This window comes from Ischnura elegans, chromosome 9, assembly GCF_921293095.1.
Source record: "Ischnura elegans chromosome 9, ioIscEleg1.1, whole genome shotgun sequence".
In the NCBI taxonomy this organism is placed as follows: Eukaryota; Metazoa; Arthropoda; class Insecta; order Odonata; family Coenagrionidae; genus Ischnura; species Ischnura elegans.
In genome coordinates this window covers 7,632,480-7,645,003 of record NC_060254.1, presented here as the reverse complement: position 1 = coordinate 7,645,003, position 12,524 = coordinate 7,632,480, and the positions used below count along the sequence as shown (strand labels likewise).

At 40.3% G+C, this 12,524-nt stretch overlaps 1 protein-coding gene across 1 annotated transcript in view; it reads left to right on the top strand.

Moving 5' to 3' along the window:
* Window positions 1–7,994, top strand: part of LOC124166025 (serine/threonine-protein kinase SMG1) — a 120,262-nt gene extending 112,268 nt beyond the window's left edge. The window contains exons 57-59 of the mRNA XM_046543600.1: window positions 3,278–3,481; window positions 4,398–4,516; window positions 5,679–7,994. Coding sequence (XP_046399556.1) covers window positions 3,278–3,481; window positions 4,398–4,516; window positions 5,679–5,756 — 401 coding nt within the window. The 3' untranslated portion in view covers window positions 5,757–7,994. The remainder of the gene's footprint in view (window positions 1–3,277; window positions 3,482–4,397; window positions 4,517–5,678) is intronic.
* Window positions 7,995–12,524: the final 4,530 nt, after the last annotated feature.

Genomic DNA, 12,524 nt, shown 5'->3' with positions numbered 1-12,524 from the left:
GCCTCGGCGAAACAAGGGATTTATGAGCCTTTAAAAAGCCTCCTATGCGCATATTTTGGATTTCGAGGTCATCCAAAAAAGTAGAATCTTATTTTAGTATGCATACAAGTCGATGGTGATTCAACTCGATGATAACACCAGATTCGTTGTCATATATCCGCGGCCTTATGCAGGTCGAATGGAGCCGGGAGAAGTTGCTTACGCGGCGCGCTGATCACCTTGACTCCGACTCGCCTTGTTTCTCGGCAGCTTTTAATAAAATTTGGTTGGACCTTGAATGACGATCAGCTAAACTCTGTTAAGTGAAAAGGTTTAATCTTCAACAGAACTGGATTTCATCCGAAAAATTGTCAGTGCCTCTGGTGTTTGGCAATTTCATCAGGGTTATGATGTCGAAGTCAACCACCAAGGGATAGCTGCCGGATTTTCGTATTTTTCCGCGCTCATCTATTCTACCGTGAGTATGCGGTGATTTTTTTTCCAGCATGAGCGATTTATTTAGAGTCATGGACCGTGATAGTTGGTCAAAACTCCGATTGTCATTCTCTTTTGGCATTAATTAGCACCAGATAAATATTTTTGAATCGACAGCGATATCAACCAGCCGCATGTCGATAATTTGGCTCCGGGATATCTAAATTACGATGTAAAATAATTAGAGATGGGTCGAATAGCAGATTTCTCGAATTCGAATTCGAATATTAAATCATTGCTCGAATATTCGAATACCTCGAATACTAAATGATGAATGCTGGAATGTTTGACTCGGACCTATGCAGCAGGCAACACAAGATTTTGGGGAGTAATTTTGATTTCCTTAAATGATTCGAACAGGAATTTAGCTGATTAATGAATATTTTAATTTTATGGAAACAATTGGGCATATAATTAATTCAACTAACATCGCTTTACCCCCACTCCTGCTGCCAAGTGCTAGCTGACAATCTGAGGCATTTTGCAAAATACAAGCTCTTTTCCACTGGATTTTCTTCAATTATTTTCAGTCCATCTTTGGGAGTTCTCAGGAGATTAGAAGATGAATTGGAATGGCTATCAGGGAGAAACCAAATATTCTGAGAAAATATCCCTTTGTCTGGGACTGTAACAATAAAGATTTATAGCACCACTCATAAATTGTAACTTCATTTATGTTTTCGGAAAAAAATACCGCATCAACTTCCGAGAAGCTCTGCTGCTCATATCGAGTTTCGCCAGAATGCTAAGTCTCCGTCGTATTTTGACATTTATTTCTTTTCGTAAAATGCTTAAATAAACTCAGACATACGTCGTGTTTGGTCTTATTCTTTTTGAAATTACGCTCACATTACTAATATTTCAATTCAATCAAGGTGTAACATCAATTGACGAAAGTCATTCTTAGACACCTTTTGTGCTAATAGATGACTCATGCAGCGGTTGACCTCCACAGAAATGGGGAACTTCGAAGCTGGTAGGAAAAAAAAGGTCAGTGGGGGAAAAAAGGGAGGGCCCGAAACACGTTTCTATTGTTCTCGTGTAACTTGGTATTTTTTCGAAGCTAAGGTCTTCGTAATATGATCCCTGTGCGAGCTGTGTCGTTTTTTTTATTTCGAAGAAGAGGAAAGCCTCAGAGGGGGGGCTAGTGCTGAATGGAGAGGGGTACCGGATCTTGGGAAATGCGCTAATGTAAGTATCCCACGGTACTCACACAGCAGTTGACCTCCAGAAATGGGGAACTTCGAAGCAGGTAGCCAGAAAAAGGTAAGTGGGTGAGAAAAGGGGGGAGGGCGTGAAACACGTTTTTTTTGTTCTCGTAACTCGATATTTTTTTCGAAGCAGGGGTCTTCGTAATGCGATCCCTGCGCGAGCTGGGACCTTTTGTTTGATTTCGTAGAAGAGGAAAGCGTCAGAGTGGGTGAGGCGAGTGCTGAATGGAGGGGGATAGCGGTCCGTGGGAAATGCCCTAAGGTTGCTATCCCACAGCACTGAGGTTCTCCTGGTGGGGGGAATCGGGGATTTTCGGATTTTTTCACCCGACCATTTTCGGTTCCCCTCCTCGAACTCTTTTCACCGCTAAAATCCACGAATTTGATGTAATTCGTCAACTTGCGTAAAACGGCGCTGCGAGCACTAAATGACTACAGTTCTCTACATTTTTCCGAGTCAACTACCAACGACGTGCGTGCGACAGTGTATGACGCGAAATTCAAAGTATTCGAGGTATTCGAGGCGGTACTTTTCGCATAACTATTCGAAACCTCGAATATCGAATACTTTCTAGTATTCGAGGTATTCGAGTATTCGCGGATACTATTCGCACATCTCTAAAAATAATGTTGTTTCGTAGGGAAAGAATGCTCTCACTCACGGTCATGACAGAGGAAACACTTCCTCTGTTCTTTCGCTGTTCCTCCGTGGAAACTGACCTTGGAATGGATTATAGAAAGAATCTTCTAGTGAACTGCGCAATTGACATTGGGCCTCCTCTTTTGAAAAGGGAAAGTAGCCGACTGAAAAAATATTGGGCTAACAATCGACTGCCCGTAGGGAGTAGAGTTGAAAGGGGCATAAACCATCAATTGAAAACATAACGAGAAAACCATTATTGTAGCGGCCCTCGGAGGATAACTCATGTCATCACTCGTCACGCATCATCGAAGTCAAGTTCAAGAAGTGAAGGATAAGGTAGTTCGAGGTTATTAAGGGATGACTTTGCTCCATTAGATCGGATCTGATACAAAAAGTGCCTGGTGTTTGGATTAGAAGGGGAGCGAAACGTTACGAGAAGACAAATCACCCTACTTGCGAGTTGATGGTCGCAGCGCTGCGCTCGCGGAAGAAAGCAGCTGAAGAAGCGTTCCCCGGTAGAATCTATCGACTATTGGTAAACTTTCATGAGACTCTTCTTGTTGATGAGTAGAATTTCGAAGATTTGGATGAACCGTCATGAAAAAACGTTAAATCGGGCAAAAAAATCTTGAGCGGGACAAATTTTTACGACCATAAATGCGGAAAAACGCAAAATGCGGAAACACTAAATACGGATAATTTTTTACATTGTCCTAATAGGGAATGAATCGGGACCCAAGAAAATAAACGCTAAATGCGGAAAAATGTTAAATGCGAAGACCTTAAATCCGGATCCGACTGTACTTAGCATTTCTGGCGCTTGGGTTGAAAAGTTACATAATATCCTCTAGTCATGCTTCCTGATTTAAGCTTTATTTATGATTACTTGCACCATGATGGTGGCTTATATTTGATATCTAGCGCTCAGATTATCTTTCTCCCAAATCAGGTCGGATTTATAGTGGTCTGGTGGACTTGGCCGCTCAGATGGGCCAGAGTGGCAGTGGACAGCCTGCAGAATGCCTTTTGAAGACTTCAAAGTCAAAGTCTGGACGTCCGAAGCTGGTGAGGCAGGATGGAGTGTGCCAGTCCCCAGTCAAAGTCACGGGTGCCAACGCGAGCAGAGTTGCCCCTTCTCCTCGTGCTGCTAAAGGTGAGGGTGACACCAATTCATCGACCCTTTTACTCCCAGCAGGCCAATGTACAGCCTTGAATGAAAACTGCCTCTGGCTGATTTATTGGCCCAAATTTTTTCAGTAATAATGATTTTCCATTATAAAAATATTACGGTATTTACTCGTGTAAGCCTTGTATCTTCTTGTATCACTGAGGACTTGCAGGTGGAGGTTAGCAGATATTGGGAAATATGCGACGTACTTAGCTCCATCTCTTGGTGAAAATTCACAATCTGTGTCTATCGTGTTTAGGTTTAGCCTATGATTCCAAGTCTTTACCTCCTCTCGTCCATGGAGCAGATAGTGGGGAAAGAAAAGCATGTATAACAATAAGTGACTTTTCAGCGCTGTGTTTTCTTTCCTCAAGTATCGTTGTACGCCTAGACTTAGATGAACGACAGTTTTTCTTTCGAATAACTTCAAAATGCTTTGCAAGTTCACTACTATGCCATACATAACCAATTCACATAGATATGTTCACCAATGCTAAACTCTGGAGAAACAAATGAAGATGATCCACGGGTAAATATGGTATTCAACCTTCACAATTCAACCTCATAGTCTGTGACATGTTTAGTAGGTTGAGTAAATGAGAATTAATATCAGTATAATATAGCTAACTTATACTCGCTAAATTTTTATTGGTACTTCTTTAAGCTATGTTAGCTACAAAATTAAATTTAAAATTCTGACTTGGTGGGATAAAGTGCCAATGGGCAATAAATATGATTTCGTGTTTATTTCTCCTTTGTTATTGTGGAGAGAGATGTTTCATATCCTCTTATAATGCTAGCCTCAATTCTGGGTCAAGAGAAAACATAACTCTAAAATTCCTGAATACTTACCTTGTGTTGATCTGTGAATTTATTTATTTTTTCTTTTCATGGTTCAAAGGTGGAGTGAACAGTGTTGGTGAAAGAAATGCATATGCGTTGAGTGTTTGGAAGCGGGTGAAGATGAAGCTGGAAGGAAGGGATCCAAGCCCCTCAAAGAAATCCAGCATTGCTGAGCAGGTATGTCCTTTTAATTAGATATTATTTTGTACGTACAGTGAACTCCCAATCATCCAGTCTATTGATAGGGAGAGGCAGTATGAATTATGGGAAAACACGGCCTCGTTGGTGGTGGGGTAAAGTCCTCACCTGCCAAAATGAAGGTCGTGGGTTTGAGTCCCACCTGGGTCGGTTGTCCTTACCCAGGGCATGGTTGTGTGTGACAGTCGTTGTTACATGTTATTTCCCCTGTTGTAAAAGGCTTTAAATGAGCTGTTTACCCAACTGATGAAGATAAGTGAATAAGAAAATATAATTATGTAAAAATTTCTCTTTATTGTGACCTATAGCATTGTGTCCACACATATGATTGGGTGTTGCTATAAGCTGTGTGTCCTCTCATAGGCAGGAACTCCAACGCAACTTCCTTCCTTCCTTCCTAGTGCCTTCTAATTCACTATCTTACTGCCCTTCATGAATATGCAAATCTGGCTGGGGGCTAACTATTTGTTATCAGGCATTTACTCCTTATGTATCCCTCAAAATTGATAATTTAGGGGCAGAGGTCACATCAGCCAAAGATGTTAGCATGGCTGGGGAAGAAATTTTGTGGAATTTTTTTTGGAAGGGTGCAGAAAGTATGTTTAGGAATTCTCTTTAAATCATTTTCAGTCCCCCCCCTTAAGGCAAAATTTCAGCTCTCCAGCTCTTCTAGAAGTGGTCAGAAATTTGTATGCAGTGGTCAGGTATTTGTATTCGGTGGGTGACTCAGTCATGCAAGGGACTTTATATATTATGGACATGCCTTATTTGTTAGCATGTTTAGAATTTTAATCTCCTCATAAAAAGCACCAACTTCTTACATCCACTGCATCTGCTATATTATTTGTGACTCACATCTCAATCTACATGAACTTTTCTCATTCTGTGAAAATGCGAACTCCAAAGTATTTTCATATTGAAATCTCTTACTACAAACTTCCCATTTTCCCAGTCCTGTCGAATTCGTTATAGGGAGATTTTATTCTATAGTTTTTTATAATGTATTGCAGAACGACTATTTTTATTCATGAAATTCATTTTCCACAATCTTGTTACATTGTGGAACCCAAATTTTGATTATCTTAAAAAAATGTCTGCATGCATTGGATGCTCTAATGAGGGAGTAACTCTTGTGCCACAGGTTGACTATGTTATCCAAGAGGCCACTAGTCTGGACAACTTGTCGCTGCTGTACGAGGGGTGGACGCCGTGGGTGTGAGAAATGAAGCGGTCACCGCCTGGGGTCTGGCCCTTGGGTGGTGAGCTTGCGGGTCCAAGATAACAAATATAAAAAATCCCAAATCCGAATGAGGAAGCGGGGTGGAAGAAGAAGGGGGAGGCTGTGCCGAAGCGCCAAGAAAGAGATGGCCCTCCTCCCCTCCCTCAAGAAGAAGCCTCGTCCCATTGGAAGACGGGGCCACCTTCCCAACGCCCTGCTGGGCAACGGGAAGACTACGGGGGCAAAGCGGACAAAGCCCGTGCCTCTTGTAGCTAACCTCACGGAATGATACAGGAAACCCTGAGGGCACAATTTCATTTCCTCTTTTCCCATTGTTTTAAAATTACACCTGCAAAGCCATTGGCTGCAGCGTTGAGTGTGTCTCAAATCCCTCACGGGCATCCCAGTGATATCATGGGTGAAATATTTCAACTACATGCATTCCCATGCATGAACGTATGATTTTATGCTGAAATCCTAGCCTAGCCCAGACTGTTGGGCTAGAATGTCAAATGTTGATTTTTTGTGCCCAGTCCAGAGAACCTTTGTTCCAATATATGTTGAAGCCATTGTTGGCTGGTCTTCCTTTCAGATCGCTTCAGAAGGGAGGGGGGACGACTACGGAGTTGCTGAATTCAATTTTTGACTGAAATTAGTGTGGTAGTATTTCAGCAAAAATTTCAGTTATGCATGGAAGGCCAAATGTTTTTTTATATGGACTGACAAATTGATAATCATGATGTGCCCAATTTCCTCTCTTTTTTTCTCTCAAAATTACCTTCAATGAGTTGGCTGAATGGTGAGGATTGTCAACAGAAATCTTCATTGTGCATAGTAGATGTTTATGCTGTGAATCATCCTAATCTTTTTTATTAAAAATTGAAATCGTTATTTTGACCATCCTGCAGTTCTTGAGCTTTTCATGATGATGTGATCAATTCTGAAGCCTTGCCATGAGAGTAACTTCTGAACATATATTACTGAACTTTGGTTTCTGCCCATATTCTGAAAGGAAGATACATATTGCACTGTTATTAAATCTATAGGGCTGCTGAGTGAGTAAATTCACTAAGATTATGAGTGTGTTCACTCTCTAAGTAAGGGTCTTAAATTCATACTCTACATGTATCAGGAAACCTGCAGAATCGGATACGTGGGTGGAATTATCTTGCTGGTAGTGACTGGGCATAGTGTGTGGCATGTGGTAAATGCTGTCAAAACTTAATCAAACAATTATTTGACTGATTCTTCTGTAGCCATCAGAAGCAATGTGCTTTTAAGCTCGTGGAAATACAGTTTAATGACACGATTCCCATCTTATCTGGCCGGAATTCTTGAAGGCCTATCATAAAATATATACACTGGTAATCAGTTTACTAGTAATGAATGGAGGCTTTGCGTTGAAACCAATGCAGTATAGTTTTACCTGCCATTCTGGTGGCACTCGGTGGTCTTATCTATTGCATGGAGGATGTTTTTCCTTCGTCAATTCAGCAAGCAATTAATGGCTGGCCACTTTCTGTTATGCAATGATTGTTTCATAGCTTATCATAACCAATACAGAAACAGCATTTGCATAGTAGTTTTCGTCTCGAAATATTTGAACTCTTTTTTTCGACGTTGTGTGATTATTTTGGCGTCTTGTATGAATCTCAACCTATCTTCATGAAGGTTTGTATAGGCTCCAGTGCAAATGGTTAGAGATTATCGCTCCTCCATGATTGTCATTTAATTTGGAATTGAAATCATTTTACAATGCATGAAAGTTCTCAACTTTTCAAAATAAATTAATGTCGTGAAAGTTAAACTCTGTTTTATGTACACAAGCTTTTTGGTTTTGAGGTAAAAAATGCTAGGATTGTATCCTTTTTCTTTTTACAATGAAAGCCCTGCATATCGTTTTAATCTGTATCATTGTGGTAAAATTTTAGTTGATATTTATGGAAATTTGTTTTGCCTGAAGATGGAGCACCAAGAGAGCACTTGACAGGAATTTTATTGACGGAAATATGCTGATTGTGTAAATCCATCTCTCTAAATTGTGAATTGACCAAAGTGGTGAACTCAATGGCTCAAGGAGTTTGTTAAGTGTTTTATTTGCTGGTTTATGTTAATGGTTTTTCTTCATCTATAGGATTTAAATTGCTCATACGTGTACCTGTAGATATTAGTGAGTTTTCTCTTGTAGTAATTTTACGGAATTTACTTCAAAATTTTAAATAAAGTGAATATGTACAACTTTATTTTTATTATTGGGTGTGAAAGATAATTAATTTGAAGTATTTTACCCCTACTTGGGCCTGGATATAAGGGGCTTAGAGTGGTGATAAACTTTCAAGAGACCATGTGTCACAGTTCTCTTTACATTAATATTGAACTTGATGTAACACAGTATGTACTTACTTTCTATTACTTTAGGTACTGGAATGCATAACCACACATGATTTTCAAATAATTAACTGAAGATGAAGCTTCTTCAAGGGAATTGGATGAGGAATTGATTTTCTGGAGAGATGGATGCCTATATATACCTTTACTGACATATAACTAAAGTTTGACCATCAGTAACCTGCTTCTTCAAGTCAGAGGTATTTGGCTTCCTTAGATGTCCAAGGACTCAATGGGGTACCAGTAGTAATATTTTATTCTGAAGACTTAATTCCTTATTATGGCTAGAAGGTATGCAATTTGTTCTGAGAGAGAGCCTAAGTGATCTGGAAATATGGTGTGATGACAAGAAACAGTTTAGGTAATGTGTGTGACCTACTTACCTCCACTATATAAATATTTATAGAGAAACCGCAACTTCATGTTCACAAACAGAAAGCTGTTCACTATGGAAGGTTTTTAAAGTGTCTATACTCTACGCTGAACACTGTTATGCTGAAAAATTGTCATGAAATTTTAACCCTGGATAGCTAATGTCAGTATGAACCAAAGTTACTAATGATATCCAAGTCGAAAAAACACCATTGTAAAACTAGAGAAACTTAGTTCCAAGTGCTGCGATTGGCCACTAGTGATGCCCTTGATTCGAATGCTTTCCCTGCCACAGATTGCCGGTTTGTCTGTGTGGGCTTGAGCCACAGCACTGCTGGTCAACCAATGAGAAGTGAAATGGGTTTGCGAGGCCACATGTTTAAAGTAATAAAATTTTCTAGCTATGAATATGAAATACAAGTATAGAGACCTTGGTAGATTCGATGTCAGGACCCCAAATTGGAAGGCTGGCTCACTACCACTGAACTGGTGAGCTGCCTTGGATACATCATGATCTTCAACAGGCAAAGAATTCAAGGTCATGAGTTGTCCGGCACTGGGCAAACTCGTGGCCAATCGGAGCATTTGGCTCAAAGTTTCTGTAGTTTAAAAGTGGTGCGTTTCCGACCTTAACATCATTCGTAATTTGGTTCCTACCGGCATCAGCTCTCCAGGGATAAAATTTTTGTGACACATTCTCTCCACCCTGTATTCATTTAACCAGCATAGAAGGAATTATGGAGAGTTAGAAAAGAGAGCATAGAAGTAATTATGGAGAGTTGGAAAATGTGGGTATATGTCAACTTTCATGAGGAGTGATAATTAATGCGATCAATTCCTGCCTGTTGGTAACTGGGGTGACTTCCATGCCAAGCAGGCCCGTGCTGGAACCCTTCTTAGGGTGGTGGACGGCCTTTGCTGGAGGGCATCAGCACTATGCAGGACCACCGGAATGATCCAGAATGAATCACATACTTATTTTAATTGTCTACTCAAGACGGTGTTAATTATGCTGTTTAATGATACATCATGGAAATCAAGTTAACAGCTCCATGTTGATATTCTGACTGTAAAATTTGTCAGTTTCGGAACAGGAGGGAGCCAAAAATTTCCCGGGTGGAGGGTGCAATGGGATATGTCCCAGCATGGGCCTGATGCCAAGGCCCAAGAATTAGATAATTTTTGTTCAGCAGTTGTGAACAAAACTGTCTCTAAGTTTACTGGCTGTGTTATCTGGTAATTAGTCAGAACTTGATTATAAAATCCTCGAGTTATCATAAATAGCAGTGACCGTATTTATTTGAGTATGTATATTTTACAAAAAAGCCCATTGTAAAAGAAAAGGGGCGGACTATATCCAAACGCATTTTTTAAATTTTTTCCCAAAACTGAAGCCTCAAGGGGGGGGAGAAGATATTCAAAGAAGTACATACGGAGAGAGTTTTGCATCCAATTTTTTCATGATTTACTGTTAAGGGATACATTAATAAAAGGGATTTATTAGTAGGGTCTTCTTCTGTCAGACCCAAGGAGACTGCATAGAAGAGGCTCAATTCAATCCCAAAGCAGGCCTTTTTATGTGGCACTCTTCCCACAGGACTCCTCTTGGGGCGAGCTCTCCATTAGTGTGAGATTCTAATTGTTTCTGTGCATAAAACTGTTTCTCTTCCATAAAAAATTCCTCAAGATGGATTCCTTATCAGCACACTACACCTTTGCAGGATTCCCAAACTACACGATGAGCTAAAGTCGGGGGTATTAATATGCCAAATATCCCATACTGCACATCTCATAGAATTTTTTAAGTACATATCCATGTCAACAACACACATCTTAAAAGTTTTACCGGTCTGAGTTAATACTGTTGATAAAAAATTAAATTCAAGCAAAAACCAACACTTTGTTTGCAAATGAATGTTTCTTTTTCAGTATTATGTATTTTTTGTTTTCAATTTCAATTAAAAGTATATACAATAAAAAAAATAAATTTTCTTTTTGCTCTCCTGAGAAGTCCCTATTTTTGAGATATTTGTTGTTAAAACTTAGCCATCCATATGTATATTTTAAAGTCGATGACAACCAATAATGGAACATATGTATTTCCATGCACCTAATGACGTAGGTGTAACAGCAAATATTACAAATAAGGATTCTCAAGACCCACCGCGTATTTTAAATGGGTTTACAAAAGCAGGCACTCGTGCTGCTGACGGACAAATTGATCAGAGTTTCACAGAGAAATAAAGAGTACTAAGGGTTTAAACCAAAATTTATATACATAATGATGTGGTCTATCAAATTCATAACTTTTCAATCTCACAGCTGATCTTAAAGCCACCGAGTGCGTCCACCGGGTTTCGGATGGTGGGTCGACCTTTAGATATAGAGGTTAGCTGCGAGATAAGCAAGTTCTCTTGTCGAATAAGCAGTCGTGGAAAAAAAGCGGCGGTGTTCTGAGGGGGTATTGGGCTACCCTTGGGTAAGGTAGACCATTTAAATGATACCAAAGCCTGTGAAGATAGGGCGGGAGAGGGCAGCAGCTCTTCTTCACATGTGCGAAGGTGGAGACCATACTGGTCGGTAACATTTACTTTAACGGCAGTAGTACTGCGATGTGGAAGGCAAGGGAAAACCACCACATTATCATTCCAAGGAGTCGCAGTTACTCCACTCAATTTATATACTGGCATGATGGAATTCTCTCGGGTAAAATATTCCGGAGGTAAACTAGTCCCCCATTCGGATCTCCAGGCGGGGACTACTCGAGAGGGTACATCGGTCAAAGGTGATATAATGTTACTAATAGGAACATGGAACGTCAGATCACTTCGTACCTGCCTAGAGAACTTGAAGGTGGAGATGCGAAGAATGAACCTCGACGTATTAGGCATCAGCAAAATGAAGTGTCCCCAGGAAGGAGACTTTTGGAGTGGAAGCTACAGAATGATACACACAGGATTGCTAAATGGTTATGCTGGAGTAGGCATAATGCTTAGAAAGAGCGCCGGGATGCGTGTTAAAAGCTACCTGCAGTTTAATGAAAGGATAGTAATGGTGAAGATAGATACTAAACCCGTAGCTATTGTAGTGGTACAGGTTTACATGCCTACGTCAGATTACGAAGATGAAGAAGTAGAAGATGTCTACCAAGATATAGCGGAAGTTATCAAGCAGGTAAGAGGGGAAGAAAATCTTATTATTTTAGGTGACTGGAACGGTCGGCGAAGGTCAAGACGGAATAATAACTGGGAAATATGGGTTGGGTAACCGAAATGAAAGAGGAGAAAGGCTACTTGAATTCTGCACGGAGCACAGGCTAGTGGTTGCCAACACTTTATTCAAAAATCCCCTGCGAAGAAGATACACGTGGAAGATGCCAGGAGACCGTAGAAGATTCCAAATCGACTACATTCTATTGAAACAAAGATTCAGGAACCAGGTGAAGGACTGCAAAAGTTATCCAGGGGCAGATATCGATAGTGACCATAATTTAGTTATGATGAAATGCCACCTTAAATTTAAAAAGTTGAAGAAAGCCGTGAAAAACATATGGCAGGTTGAAAAATTGAGGGAGGTTCAGCATCAACTGGCTTTTAAAGAGGCTGTAGAAAATAAAATAGGGGAGGATACGACCAACAAACCAATGGAAGGGAGTTGGAAAACCATTAGAAGTGGTCTGCAGGCGGCAGCTGAGGAAGTTCTTGGTAAAAGAAGAGTCGTTATGAAAAAAACATGGATCAAGCAGGAAGTATTAGATCTCATTGAAGGAAGAAGAAAATACAAGGCTGCGAAAACAGAGGAAGGACAGAATCGTTACAAGAGGATAAGGAATGAAATATGTCATAAAGCGCGGAAGGCTAGAGAAACGTGGATGAAAAGCATTTGCGAAGACGTGCAAAACAATCTTAAACATGGAAAAGTAGAGGCCGCTTATAGGATAGTGAGGAACCACTTTAAGGAAAGATGTAATACCCTTAGGGACAAAAACGGAGAACTATTGATTGAAAA